Source organism: Micrasema longulum, unplaced genomic scaffold (genome assembly GCF_059751315.1).
Source record: "Micrasema longulum isolate JH-2025_06_02 unplaced genomic scaffold, ASM5975131v1 h1tg000271l, whole genome shotgun sequence".
NCBI lineage: Eukaryota > Metazoa > Arthropoda > Insecta > Trichoptera > Brachycentridae > Micrasema > Micrasema longulum.
The window spans coordinates 471,346-487,246 of NW_028277475.1; the positions used below are offsets into that span (position 1 = coordinate 471,346).

A 15,901-nucleotide genomic window follows, 5' to 3' on the forward strand; every position below is an offset into this window, starting at 1 on the left:
TTTTTTTGTATATTACATAGTCATGGAGCCCATTAATCTAAAAGCTGCATTTTTTTATTAACCACAGTTTTTACGAGTAAACTAATTCAAATTTTGAACAATATTTTAAAATCGGTATATTTTCTTTGAATTTGTAAAATAAAAAATTATTTCTCCTCACAATTTTTTGAAAGACTTCTTTCTGTAACAGGTATTTTATTACGAAAATGGCGCTGTATAAGTTATCCATAATTATTATTGTTATTATAACAAAAATTTAAGGTACATTTCTTCTCAAATGAGACAAAATTAAACAACATTTCTTTGCATAAATTGCAAACATTATATTGTCACATTTTTCATTATTTTAAAACCCTTTAACATATCGAAATACCCATTTTGAATTAACAATTCATTGTTCCGCCGGTAATATCCATAAAGTAACGTTTAAGAAATAATTTTTTTGAACATATTTTTCATCAAAATGGGAAAAAAAAATACGTTCTTTTATTTCGACTAAATAGAAACGTACATTTTGTTAAAATAAAGTTCACTTACAGATATTACCAGCGCAACAACGAACTAAACTATTTTTTTGTTTCAAATCATTTCAAGGATACAAAAATTTATTAAATATGTTTTATGCTATTTTGACTTTACTAAAATTTAGGTGAGATTACATTTACATTTAAGAGATAAAAATATGTTTGAAAAAATCTTGAATTTCGGATCAGTAACGAATGTGTAAATTGTGGCAATCAATGTGAGTAGAAATAATGTGCTTTGCTGAGCAAATAACAAGTATTATTTTAATGTAAAGAAGCGCAATGGCTGTGATATGTTAATAAACATCTTAAGCAACAAATTGTTTTAATTTATCTAAATTTCCCTCGAGGCTGAGACAAACATTACTGACAGAATGCAGAAAGAAATGGTGGGATGATTTGGACACAAGAGAGAGAGAATGGACACCGAAAGACTGGCTAAAAATATTTTTAAATTGTAGATGAATGCAGAAAATACAGAAGACCATGGCATGATCAAATTGAACAAATGCTTACTTGAAAATGGACACAAAAATACTAAATACCAAAAACCCAGATTTTGTGCAACAAATCCTGTCCTGACCCTGATCACCCCTTTTCTATAATAACGGGCAGAGGATTTAAAAAGTTCATAACTTAAAATATTTTAAAGGCATGCGCAAAGAACTCACAACCCACCTGGGAATTGATGGAGGAACTTTTAACACAAAGGCGGTTGATGACGATCATTCGGTGAAATGTGGGGACGTGAGAGAAGGTGAGAGTGCTGGCTGGCGATAGGGTCTCAAAGATGATCACATGCTCCATTTAGGAGCGGATGTGAAAAAAAAGAAGAATAATGATGTCAAAAGTCTAAATAATTAGCATGCATGCAATGATGGAAAGAGAGATTAGTGTTAACACACATCTTTACAAAAAGGTAAAAAGTCTTCTATCCTCTCTCCCTACTCAAAAAGAAATAGCATGATGACCTGCATGTCTGTATTCTAATAATGTGAAAAAAAATGTAACTAGATAAAATCAAATTAACATGTTCGCGGACACTTTTTTCTCAGAGGATCTACTTTTTTTTAAAATAATATTTATCACATCATACACATAAAGTTATACATTAAAATAAAATTGCTTTGACTGTCTAACTAGGGTAAATAACCCTTAGTTAAATTCCTGACGATGAGGTAGTAACCTCGAAACCGGTCGAAGTGTAATTTTAAAAAAAATTAAGTGGTTTATACAAATTTATAAACAAATAAATGTAAATAACCCTGTTCTAAGACAGTAAAAATATAAAAACAATAATCAAAAACAAAAATGAAAAAACTATTAACAATATTTTTAGAAAAGGATGGTTGCATTACGACTTTAAAAATAATAAAGATCTCCAAAATTCAGTTAATAAAAAATTTGATTCCAACAAGAACATGTGTTGACCATCTATCAGCCAGCATCAATAGCTCAGCTATCCGCGACCAGTTTTGGCAATTTATTATAATATGTTTTGTCCTACATAGGAGTATTGTCTCTGTGCTAAAGGAGTTCTAACTATTAAAACTCTTGAGTTTCATAATGATGAGAATCTGAGAACCACTGCCTTCAGTAAATATTGCTGTCAATCAAGTAAATGAACACATATAACTTTCTTATTTTTCAAAACACTCCACTTCCGATTGGAATGTAATTGATGGTTTCAAGTAAATCTCATTTGACTAACATACTGGTACACTTTTGTTGCTGACTGTTTGACAGCGACATATTAATAACCACTTCAGTTTCACGTAGGCTATATCTGTCTTTTCACTACCGTCAGGTTGTGGTGCTGTGGCTAGTGTTGCAGACTCACGGTTCAGAGGTCCGAGGTTCGAATCCCACTCTACCCCAACTTGAATACCATTTTCTAATAGTGAGTTATTTACAACTCTTTGAAAATGGACACAAAAATCGAAATATTTGGGTAAATAATAAGAACGCAAATATTTCCTTTTTTAATTAAAAAAAAAAATGTCTTAGAGTTTCTAACATTTCCTAAATGAGAGACGCGATTTTGACGGCTATTTCCGGCATAAACACAAAAGTACATCTTTTTAAAAAAAACTCAAGGCTATGATACAAAAACCTTTATTCAGAAGAATAAATAAAGTTAAAAAAAAAATCTTAAATTATTACTTGACACACATTATTATTTACTCTTTCATGAACATAACTCGGCCGCCTGTAATGTGTGAATTTATTTAAAAATAACAAATTTTATAAAAGCGTTTTCTGGGGGTGTTGAGACAAAATTGATGATGAAAAAATTTGCAAATAAATCATGCATGGTTTCGTGTGAAAAATCTATTCAGTCCACCTATGTTTGCAGCTTGTGCATACATAATATAATCTCATCTCTTCTTCAGCTCTCCTTGTCTGACCTTGGAAGAACACGGCTTCTCTGTTGTTGCATTTCGGACACTGATGCTCTTTCGTTCTTGGTAAAGTAGGATCGCTTACAACGTCAGGATTAATATGTGTCAATTCGTCTACTTCGTGCATAATTTTGTTGACGTATACACAGTTAGAGTCCGCCAGCTGCTTGTAGTCACAATTCCGGCACGCGTAAAGGAGTACTTTGTTGTTTTTATCTTCTTTTGGGTATAGCATGTTATTACATTCTTGACAAAATCTTATACCGACATAACCTGGTCCACCGTCTTTTTTTGATTCGCCTGTTTTAATCATACTTTCTTATGAATATTACTGTTGTAAATACAATTATCAAATATCTACCCAATGCCGGTCAATTCAGGAGTAATGACGCAAATTTCTAGAAGAATCTAGAAAAGAGAAACTTCAAACTTAAATCACAGATTACAGATATCTTAAATACTGACTTAAATAAAAAGCAAAATAACAAATGACAGTTTCTGTTCCATATCCATAAGCTAAAAAAAGACAAAGAGTGTTTTCATTTGTAATTTTGCCGTAAACAATAAAATATAAGGTAAGTTCCTAATTAAAAACATCTGTGCCTAAAACAAAAATATTATCTAATTGTTTTATCAAGTAAGTATTATGTACTACTACGAATAAATAAATGCGACAAACTTTATAAGATATAAACTTTAACATCAACGAATCAACATCAAGGTTTTCATATCACACTATTTGTCAAATCTTCATCCAACAAAGATTATTTCAACTTATAAAATTACTATTTTCTTTTTTACTGCTTGTATTCAGATTACCTGTACTTTAATCATTTTATATTGTATTTACTTGTGTAAACAGTTTCTTTGATGATAAACATTTATGAAAATTTAGGTTCAACTCGGGATATGTTTAAAATTACCAGCCCGATGCAAAGCAAAATAACACGAAATGCATGTTATTACATAATATCTTAATAGGAGTACTCTGTTTTCATTACTATGAATTATTTGTGTATAACCATGTCTGAAAATAGGAATAAAATCATAATTTAATTCCCATCCTATAGGATACTAGAACGATACTTGTTTAAAATTTTGAAAAACCAAAAATTAAAGTATCTCAAACAAATAATCATATTTATGAATTCCTGCCTGGATCATGTAGTTGGGTAAACTGAAAATGCACATTTGTTTACGTTTTTCGTCAGCTGAATATAATTTACTAAATTTTATAAAATTGAAATGAATAAATAAAATAATCATCTTTTCAAAAATAGCACAAATATTTTTTTTAAATTCTATTTTTGTACAACATATTGAATATATATAGATTTATGTTTCCTGAATATTTAAAAAAAAAATTAGAAAACGTGTATCGGTTTTCTCACTAAAAATTTCAGAAAATAACGTTTTGTATATATTTTCTGTTTTCATTGCGTCTTTTCACTGTCCAAAAAGTATGTAATTACATTTTTTTTTAAAAAAACCTTAGGCTAAAGCGTTAAGTAGCCACGTAATCTAAGAAAATTTCTTGCCATAAGCATTTAAAAAAAAAGTAAACGCAACCATTCCCGTTTGTCGCGCATGTCCCATTCAGTTTATTTCTGACAAGCCTCTTTCACTTCCGTCAAGGACTGTGTCGTACGCGCTCAAGATGGGTGAGGCGACTTTTTAAGTTTATATGTTAAATTAAGTGATTCGAATAGACCTTGCATTATTTTATGTAAGTTTGTCGCTAAAACTAAACAGTGAGCGTATAGGTTTTATTTTAAATCCGTAAAATTCGCCAAAATACTCGATAGTAGTCCGTCGGCGTCGTAACCGCCATAGTGCCGACATGATTTTCGCGTGGTGTCTAATCGTAATCTCATTCATCCACACTCCTACACGCCATTATTTAGTTTGATCCGAGTTGTTTTTGGCGTATTCAGACACGATAGTGTGAGCTGGCGAATTATTTTTGTTTTTCGGCAGTTTTTCTAGAGTTATTTTATCTTCTGTGCAGGCAAGCCCCGTGGACTCCGTACCGCCCGCAAGCACGCAGATCACCGTCGCCAGCAGCGATGGGCCGACAAAGAATACAAAAAGGCCCATTTGGGAACTCGCTGGAAGGCCAATCCCTTCGGAGGAGCTTCTCACGCCAAGGGTATCGTCTTGGAGAAGGTGTAAGTACGTTTCCCCTTTACATTTGCAATTTCTAGAAGTATATTTTCCAATTTATCCTCTAATAACTCTTAGCATCGTAATTCCGTAAATGCATCCCCCAGTTCGAATTGAAAATATGGACTCAATATTGTTAAATCGAATGTTTTAATCAATATAAATAATGCATTTGTTGTCACCATGCTTTCCCTTAATATTTTGAATTCCGCACTTTAAATGGCACATGTTTGTTCTTCGTATTGTGGCAATATTCCTTGTTTACTATTAAATTGTCTTATTTAAATTACTAGATTTTATGTAACTTCAATATTTATAATACAGTAACAAGCTACTTAATACACTAAATGTGTTATCGAGTGTTACATGTGCTACATTTGTAATTATTCCAGTTGTATTATATCTTAAAAGTTGAGGTTATGTTTAGATATTCAGTCCACATGTCTGACTAATGATATTCATTATTAATAGCTTTTTAAATAATAAGCATTGCACTCTGCAAGCAATAATATAAGGGTATTATTTCATTTACTATATGCCATTTTATGTAAAATTCTACCTGGCACATGTGCCAGATTCTGAGAAACCATGTAAATCGTTGAATGTGTAAAAACTATGTAAATGAAAAATTCTTCTGATAAGTTTTATTCTACAGTTAAATCTCTTAAAAAATTGAGTGATTTAGTTTTAAAAAAAAAAATAAACAATAGCAATATTTTCTTATCCTAGGTGATTTTTTTAAAAACCAAATGAACGTGTAACATCAAAAAACGCCTTTTCGGCTTAGTTGTATAATTGCAAGGTTCAGGTTAAACAAACACATGCTCATTTTATCGAATAAACAAATGTCCAGCTTCTTACCGGTATCTCGTCTATCCGCTTGCTTTTCAGTATCCATAACTCTAATGTATAGGAGCGAAGTATGGAATTGGAAAAGTAATGATCAAAGTAGGACAAATGTTGTCGAAATGCGATCCCTCAGGCAAATGTGTGGTAAAACGATGTATGATAGGTGCATAAATGTCGAGATCTGTGAACTATGTAGGGCTGAGACTTGCATTATCGACAGAATCAAGAAAGTTTTGCGTTGGTTTGGACATATAGAGCGAATGTACAGCGAAAGAGCGGCTAAAAGGATCTGCAATGCGAATGTTAATGGATGCAGAAAACGAGGAAGACTAAAAAAAGACATGTCAAGAGTAGGAATAATCGGCGGGCGTGCATAAGAAGATGTAGGAACGTAGAGGAAGCCATGTCTGGTATGCAAAGACTGAGTGATATGGCGTTTTATCATCTCTGCCTATACCCTACAGGGTAAAGGTGTGATGGTTTGTTTGTATTTGGCCGGATTCCTGATGTTATTTTTAACAAGGACATTCTTCAATTAAGATTTTTCTTCTAGTTTAATAGTATTTGTTGGCAGTAATAGCTTTTCTCGATACGAAACCTCCGCTTTAATTTTGCCTCGATAGTTAGGCTTTTGTTTGTTCAAACTCCGTCGACAAGTTGCTTGTGTACAAGTTGCCTTTGAAAGTGTTACTATTTGATATCTGGCCAAATCGCTCCAGTATTATTTTGTTTAAACCTTGTCATTCACATATCTGGAATGTTGCGTTGCGATAAAATTAAATTGTCTTTTCCCATTGGCTTTCCCCCGTTGTTATTTATTAATGTCGCCTTTCAAATTGGTTAATTTTGCAGTATTTGTCACAAGCACTAGCCGTATTTGTAGATAAAAAAATATATTTTAGAAGAGATTCTTATGGTGCCAGGTTATTTATTTATTTATATACGGCATTTCTGCCATTTACATATATGTGGTATAAAGAGTGCTTAGAAATAAAAATATTAAATGAAAAAAAAAATCGAGTGAAATATATACTCGTACTGTACACATTATTAATTACTGTACGTTAGCCATCATTTGCAGTTTAAATTTTGTCCACAGCCTCTCCGAAACTTAAAAGTTTTTTTTATTGGTTTAGGGCCGGTTTTATAAACATCTAATCAAACTTCCGTAAGTGTAACGAACCATCGGCCGTTCGTTACGATAACCGACGGTTTTGTGTTCTATAAACCATTTTTGTTAACGGATGGTCGCCAGTAAGCATTTTCATAGAAATTGAAAATTTTCTGTCAATTGTCTATGGAAAAACTTTATCTAAGCTCTTTCTGTCAAATGCGAACGGTGCGCATTGAATGAAAAAATACATCAAATGCAAATAGTCAACAATTTTGAACAAAGTTTTTACACAAAAAAAAACTGTGAATTGAGAGTACTATGAATTTAAATTAAAAAAATTTAAAGCGAGCAGGTACGATAGATTGTTTTTACTATTATCTGTCATTAGTATACATTTATATCAATAAACCATGTTTAATTTTTTTTTAAATTAACTGCTGAATATATTTATCTATCAGACTGAAGTTGATTTTATACCACCACGCAGAGTAAAAAAAACATATAAAACTGGTAATTCAACTAAATCCCAAAATAATGACTATCTGCATGTTAATTGGGCGGAGATTTGATCAAATAACAATGTGATAAAACAACTGTCATGTCAAATACGTCAGCGGCGCTGAAGGTAACAGATCGTAATGCATTTAACCGGCCAAAATCGGTCGGTAACCATTTAACCATAGATTTAACGGCTCGTAACGCTACGAACGTTTATAAAACGCAATAATCGGCCGGTATACCAAATATTAGTAAAAAATGGTATCAAATTAACGAACGGATGTTTATAAAACCAGCCCTAAAAAGATACACTTTTACTACACCAAGTTTTACTTCAACTTTTCTTTGTAATTTGACTCAGGACCATTCCATACTTCTCTCCCCACCTAAAATATCTACAAGTGCATTGATTTTTGTTATAGTCATTATGTATATGATATGGGCTCATTGCCTAAGAGTAATTCCTTCTTCATCTACGAATTTCTTTTCAAATTCTCTCATCAGTATTTTATTTAATGATAAATTAAAACGTGTGCGACATAGTGAGAAATGCTGTATCATGTAACCTCAGTTTTATATTGTAAAAGAGAAATTTGATTAAAAATTTTAGAAATGTCACTTCCAAGAGTGTTACTTTTTCTTTTAAAAATAATATAACTAGGATCTGTTACCTGGATTTAGTTGTGGCTATTAATTGAATATTTATTTTTCATTTTCAATACTATGTGTTTTATCATGTGCATTATGTTATTGAATACGATACGACCCCGTGTATGGAGACAAGTTGATGAAGATGTATTTGGAATGGTATGCTGAGGCCCGTGGTTTTATACCTGTGAATGTTGTTCTAAAGCACAATCACAGGATAATACTGCGAGCTTCGGTAGCACCTGACACACCGCACCGACAACACACTTCAGGAGCATCTGACACATCACATCGTCGACTTCAGCTGGCACCGGGTAGTAATGGCAATCTTAGGAAAGCCATACTAGTTTCTACTGAAGGGAAGAAAATTTTGTTTTACAATGTAATTGTGATGCATGAAAACTTTTTATAACACTAATTGAAAAACACCCGTGATCTTAAAAACATGATTTGATTTGATATTTACATCCATTAGAATCCATAGATACTGCTTCTAATCTGTGAAATATGTAGAACCGAGTTGTGATCCTGTGGTAGTTGTGTATGGACTCGCTCAATATCAGAGGTTCATATCACATTCTACAAATACTCGACGAATCCCACACTACCACAATTTAGTACTTTTAGTAAATATTTTAATGAATAATGAGAACTCAAATATTTATTTCTCTATTAAAATATGTATTATTGTACTTCGTAGATTATTTTCAATCTTTAAACTTTGGCAGTCTGACATATCAATGCTAACAATGTTTTTTTTTCTCCCCAACAGTGGTGTTGAAGCCAAGCAGCCTAATTCTGCCATCCGCAAGTGCGTGAGGGTTCAGCTGATTAAAAACGGCAAGAAAATCACAGCCTTCGTCCCCCGAGATGGTTGTCTCAACCACATTGAGGAGAACGACGAAGTCCTGGTGGCCGGCTTCGGTAGGAAGGGTCACGCCGTCGGAGACATTCCCGGAGTCAGATTCAAGGTAAATAATCTACCGTCTCACTGTACTCGATACTCACCACCGAGACAGACAAATGATGCTACATTTTTTGTATTTGCTACTCTTGAGGTAAAATGATGATAGAACCAAACTGAGTCTGTCGCTTGTGCGGTGACCCGACTGCTGTCGGGAGGCTGCTAGAACACTGGAATAACCCTCGACTTGTCTCCTTGCAGGTGGTGAAGGTGGCCAACGTATCTCTTCTCGCCCTCTACAAAGAGAAGAAGGAGAGGCCGAGGTCATAGGCTGTGATGTCTAGTAATTTTAAGGTTAATCCTCGGCAGAGAGAACGGTGTCAGCCACACCCACACTCTACAGGGCTGTATTTATATGCGTTGACCATCTTATTATGTGAATGATTCAATAAAATTGTTCATCTCCACCAAAATATTTGTTTTTATTATATTCTTGTATGTGTATTTTCTTATTGACGATGCATATTATTTATGTGGTAGAAATGTTATAAAACTAGTTCATAATAGATCATTTTTTTGTTTTGAAATATTTCAACAATATTATTTCTTTATTTCTTAAAAAAAAATTAAGGGTATTTTGTTATACTTTATACAAGTGATGCAAAAGTCGTCGCCCTATCAGAAGATGCCATAATTTTTGCGAATGTCAGTTCTGCTTTAATGTTTGTGAGGTAAACAGATTCAAAATACACGTCAACAAGACAATCGCTCTACACTCAAGAACGCAGATTAAAAAAAAAAAAATTTGCTGAATAATTCGTCGGTGGTGCTGGTGCAGTGTGGATTTCGACGCAGATTTCCCACCAACGCTATGACGTTTAGCTGTTCACCTAGAAGAGGATCGCGGGTGTGGCTGAAGATGTCGCAGAAGACCATGGAGTATTTGACCAGACAACGTAATTGGGCATCAATTAAAAGAAAGACTCACAAAGTGCATCAACTGATAGCTATGTATACGACCACGAGGAAGACAACTTTTTATCAAGAACTATCATGAGCGATGAGGCCCATTTCCATCTCTGGATATGTGAATAAGCAGATTTATCGCTTCTGGGGCACTGAAAATCCGCATATAACCCATGAAGAGCCATTACATGAGCTCCAAATTACAGCATGGTGTGGTATTTGCGCAAGAGGAGTCATCGGCTCTAATTTTTTCAAAAACTCCATGGGCCAAACGACGTCTGTGGACGGCGAGCGCTACAGAGCCATGCTCAAAGACTATATCCTTCCTCAATTGTAGAACACGTGGTTTCCGACAGGATGGAGCAGCGCGCATACTGCACTAGCCATTACCAATATTTTGAGCGTCGCCTAATCTCTCGTTTTGGTGATTTGCACTGGCCGGCAAGATCGCCTGATTTATCGAATCTACCCCCGAGAGAGTGATTGATTTGAGGATTTTTTTTTGGGTTTACACTCTTGAAGCCCTCAAAGAGAATATCTGTCAAGAATGTGAGAACCTATTGCCGGAATTTCTAGAGAGAGAGATGGATAAAGCCATAAATTGGGGCCCGTATGTATGGTCATCCATTCTGGCAGTGGCCACTTGGCCGATATAATTTTCTTGGCTTGATGGAAAAAAAAATTAAGACATCAAAAAAACGATGCAAAATGAGAACCAAAATTTTTCATTCATAAATGAAATTATAGCCAAAAAACATCTGATGACAACTTTTGCGCCAGCTTGTACCCGTTTTACCGGGTTTCAAAATAACTAGCCAGAAATGTTTGAAAGTTTTGTAAGTATCAACTTTTTAAGTTGCCAGAATTTCACTCGTCCATGCACTTTGTAGCTGCAAGACGATTAGTAATCTAGCTTCAACAGGTAAATGTTATCAACTATCAAATATCCAAATTTAGTAAATGAGGTCTAGAATTCCAACCGTCCATGCGCTCAGTAGCTGCAAGACTTGTTGTTATCTAACTTCCATTTTTATAAATTTGTTTTTTATTTAATTTTTTTTAAATATCACTAAAACTGTAAACTCCATTGTCAAATAAAAAAATAGAAATGTAAATAGGGGCTAGATTTCTTATTGTCCATGCGCTCTGTGGCTGCAAGACGTGTAATCTAGCTCCTATATATCATAACTGGAGACGAGAAACAAGAATCCTAACCGTCCATGCGCTCTGTAGCTGCAAGACGTGCTGGGATATTTATTTATTGTACAGCGCCCTTGAGGTGATTTTCACAAAAACGGCGCTATATAAATTATCCAAATATAAATAAATAAATAAACTTCACAATTCGTGAATAGTTTGTACTGTAAATATTATACTATTTTGTTAAAATACCCTTCATCGCTTTTTTACTTTGCATATAATACATCAAGCCGTGATTGCCTAAACATCTTAACAGATGAAAAAAAATTACACTCTTTGTAAGGATTTATTATGTACTTAATAGTTAGATGAACATTTAATATGACATGACATTAAAATACCTGATATCATTGTAATCGACAAAATCAATATTTTACATTCTTCCTGTCAACGAGGAACTCTAACCCTACGTAAAATCGGATACAATAAACATTTTTATGCGTGCGGTAAAAATTGGAGCATTAAATTGTATGTATGAAGTTTCCTGAAAATGTACAAAAAAATATTTTAATAAAAACTAAGTACTTTGAACAATGTTTAGGGTTCATATGAATCAACCAATGAGTTAAGGGAGATCAGTTTCCCAAAACTGATTGAAAAAAGAGAAGTGGAAGAGAACCTCTGACGTCATATGCAGTTATTTCAGAAATGCAAACTTAAAAAAATCACAGCGCTGATGTTAATCAAAAACAAAAAATTGGCTTCAATCTACGTCCACCAAAGCTACCGAGCAGTGCTTGAACTTAGGTGTCATATTGTCTGCCATCAATAATATGAACTTGACAAAAAGATTTGTAGCCAGGGTTGTTTTGTAAAATAGTTACAAACTTTTTTATATTATTGTATTGTTAAGGTCGGCTACAACTATTAAGATCTGTAAACATGGTGCAATTATACCCCCTACCAGCAGGCTTTTAGTGAAATATGCTAAAACCTGTAAAAATAGCTAAAATATGCAATTGCATATAGTCTGGTCTCTTATCAGTTACTACAAGTGTTTTTAAATAATAGTTATCTTTGTAAAATAAATACTTTTACCCCCTCTTTTGTTTATTTTCAAAAGTCAAGAAATTAGATGAGGACTAATTATTTAGGTACTTAGTTAAATAATCTTCCCATTCCTCTGCTGAATAAGAATTTAAAACCTTCGTATTATATTTGTACGTATTAATAATTATTATTCATTGATTTTAATTGATAATATGTTTTGAATATTATTTTGAAAAATTTATTATAAACATATTGCAAATTAAAATATTCAAAAGTATAATAATATCACTCAGTCAATTGTTCCAAGAAAGTTTTGGCGCTAAAACAATAAAGCAATGGTGCTCATTATTAATTTGGTAATGTATCCAAAATAAAACAAGTTTATTGGATTGTAATTCTACTTTATTTTTTATAAAAGAGTTTGTTTGAAAATGTCCTAACAAGACGAAACGCGTCACAATATACCCTTTGTATATTTTATAAAAAATAAAGTAGAATTACAATCCAATAAACTTGTTTTATTTTGGATACATTACCAAATTAAATATGGAATTCTACCAATTATCTGCATACACAAATAGGTGCTCATTATTCCGGATAATTGGAGTTTTACAGTATATTTCTTTTATAAAAACAATTAATTAATTACAAACATTTTTCAGATTATGAATAGAATGTCTCAACATGTTGAGAATCCGATTGATATTTATAAATTTATTTTGGAGTTAAAAGGATGATTTTTTTTGTTACAATAAAAAACAAGTCATGGTTCAGACCTCATTTAGAGTTTGTAATTCGAAGTATGTGAAGATGCACCTAAAATATTTGTAAAATTTCTGTGGCTTGGATCTAAATTATTTTTTTTTTACTTGGATCTATTTACTCGGTGAAAACCAAATGCCGCCTGCATAAAACCTATTCTCTACAGATGCGAATTGTGGCACCTCACTCAGCCCCAAAACAGCAAAAAGTTTTGAGGATATGTATCTCTGAAGAATCTTGGGTGTGCAGTGGTTTGACTTGGTGAGGAATGAAGTAATAAGAAAACAGACACAACAAACTCCGGTGACAACTGTCATTGAGCGGAGGCGATACATTTGGCTAGGCCATATACTGCAGATGCCTCCTGAGAGCCTTAACCACGCTTGCCTACTTTACAAGGCATCAGGTTCTTGATGTCCACTGCAGACTGTTCGTAGGCAGTTTATGTCAGAACTTCGGGATGAGAAACTGACTAGGGAGGACGCAAAGGAGTTGACAGCTGATAGAGGTGCATGGATGCTCTTTGTGGATATCATATGCTCCGACTAAGAAACGGACATGGACTGATGACAGATCTTCGAAGATTTAAACTACAATTAGATTTTTTTGTCCGTCAAGCATTGAACAAGGAAAGTAAATAAATGAAAATATAAACATTTAAGTGGCAATTATCCAATTAGGCTGGGTGTTTTCGCCAGCATCAAGAAATAAATCGTATGGAAAATAATAATTAATGACCTAGGATTCAAACCACAGTTTGTTTTGTTAAAAGTGCGACGCAGTAATTTTTGTCTACAAAATGCAAGGAGAGCTTGAAATATTTATGCACAGGTTTGGCAATTCCAGAAAAACCTTAACAAAGTACGCTTAAGACAGACTTATCGATGATCAAAAATAAGAGCCAATGAAGAGTGATTCTAAAGGGGAATAAAACCCACCCTGGCATCGGGAAGAAATAGGCCAGATTAATTTTACAGGATAATACCTGGACTAAGTTTTTTATTTTAAGTAAAATAATTTTTTAAATAATCGGACCGACATTTCTGAAGTACAATAAATATATTTCTCAACAAATCTATACAAGTAATAACAATGCTAGTGCGGTTCTCCTTAATTTAGTAATACGGGAATTTGTAGATTCGTCGGCAGTTAGTTGATGGTGTCCCCGTACTGGTTGGTGGCGGGCCGCTCTGCGCGAGGGCGGGACACGGGAGGGAGAGGCTCCTCTACTCGGTATGGCTGCGAACGTGCCGCATTGCTTTCTTCTCGATTTTTCCTTCGAAGATCGTCGTAAGTCATTCCGGGCGCCTTCGGCAGTACAAACTCCTCGCTCACGCCCACTGCGGAATCCAGGGACGGCTTCTGACTCTCCTCCAACCCTCTGAAAGTCGGTCTGTCCGTATCCAGGTTCAAAGATGAGCTCTGCGAATTCGGTGCCGCGTCCGAATACACATCGGGTGCCGCCGCTCCGTACATCGACAGAGAACCTCTGGTATCGCTGAAATCCTTATTCTTACGCCGCCTCAGGACCTCCGCGAGTTGGCTATCGGGCAACAACATTATTTTTTCAGCGCACTTTTCTTGATAGGATACTTTCCCTGCGAAGTATCCGATCGTGCAAGCCAACATGACTTTAGGTATGGCGCCGAAGCGGCGATTGGGAGCGAGATATCCCGACTTGACGCCGCAGTAAGTGATAAATCCTAAAACACCGGTAAAAGGCAAGGATCTTTGAAAGAAACTTTCCCTGTTGCATTCTTCTAAAACTCGCATTTCATCCCTCGAGAATTTGAATCCTTGGGCGGGGGGTCGAGGCTCCTGGGGTTCCATCGAAACATTGTTTTGATTCATTTTGAATTTATTTTGCTTATCCTTTCAAACCAAATTTGTCAACATCGGGCCAAAACAATAACACTTCATCTCATTGCAATATTTTTCTAAGAGTTACTTAACCTAAATATTTTTTATCACTTTGACATACCGAATCCATAGAAAGTTAGAAAAATATTACCATAGATTTGAATTAATGTTTTTCCAAAGTGTTTCTGAGACATCTCAACGTTGCCAACCCTACCGATTTTTCGGTAGATCTACCGAATTTGATCGAAATTCTATCGACTTTTAAACATTTCCTTTTTTTTTTCGTCCCCAATAAAAGGCAATACCCTGATATAAATTAATAAACCAAATTCTCACTTTTTTCTGTTTCTTAATTATTTCTAATAATCCGTTTTTTTGTCAAGGTAGTTATAGGGTTTACTTGCAAAATGTTTATAGCTGATGAAAATAAAATAGTGAAATATAAATTCACCCATATTGTGTTCATTTGAGTAATATGGATATATTTTTAATTAAATTAATCAATATTTAAATGTGCTTGCCTGGCTTTAGAGCAAAGCACGTAGCCTCGTAACCTGAACAAAGTTTTAAATAAAAATTGTAAAAATAATAAAATGTTTTTAAAAAATCAATAACTTAGGATCTAGTTGTAAATCATTTTTTTAATGTCCTTAATCTTTAGCGCCCATTAAGGGGTCCAGTTCTTGTGTTCCCAAAATATTCTCGGTTATAAGCTTAGACTATACCCTGTCTGCGTAATCTATAAGTGCGAAAGCACTATAATTAATCAATGATATGAATATTTAAATTATATTAAAAAACACATATATTTAAATTATTCAAAATATACTGTAGAGTAAAAAAAAATATTTTTAAATTTGTAATTTTGAATTCCCGCAAAAACGGTCACGTCCCTAATACGTCACGATTCGTGTTGATTTTGAACTTTGTTCCTAACCGTTTTATAAGAAGTTTTTATAGAACATCGCCACGAATCTTGACGTTACAATGAGAAAGTCCAGTGTCTTTTTTATTTTTTTTT

General features: G+C 33.9%; 3 protein-coding genes across 3 annotated transcripts; 1 reads left to right on the top strand and 2 right to left on the bottom strand.

The window, feature by feature from the left end:
* Positions 1 to 2,623: 2,623 nt before the first annotated feature.
* Positions 2,624 to 3,435, bottom strand: Polr2I (RNA polymerase II subunit RpII15). Its single transcript, XM_088224162.1, has one exon. The coding sequence runs from the start codon at positions 3,237 to 3,239 to the stop codon at positions 2,856 to 2,858; it is 384 nt and encodes a 127-aa protein (XP_088080288.1). The 5' UTR covers positions 3,240 to 3,435; the 3' UTR covers positions 2,624 to 2,855.
* A 1,107-nt stretch (positions 3,436 to 4,542) lies between these two features.
* On the top strand, positions 4,543 to 9,575 carry RpS23 (ribosomal protein S23). Its single transcript, XM_088224164.1, has 4 exons — positions 4,543 to 4,587; positions 4,935 to 5,094; positions 8,971 to 9,169; positions 9,364 to 9,575. The coding sequence occupies exons 1-4, from the start codon at positions 4,584 to 4,586 to the stop codon at positions 9,430 to 9,432; spliced, it is 432 nt and encodes a 143-aa protein (XP_088080290.1). The 5' UTR covers positions 4,543 to 4,583; the 3' UTR covers positions 9,433 to 9,575.
* A 4,410-nt stretch (positions 9,576 to 13,985) lies between these two features.
* On the bottom strand, positions 13,986 to 15,039 carry asrij (OCIA domain-containing protein asrij). The gene has a single exon (XM_088224163.1). The coding sequence runs from the start codon at positions 14,869 to 14,871 to the stop codon at positions 14,170 to 14,172; it is 702 nt and encodes a 233-aa protein (XP_088080289.1). The 5' UTR covers positions 14,872 to 15,039; the 3' UTR covers positions 13,986 to 14,169.
* Positions 15,040 to 15,901: the final 862 nt, after the last annotated feature.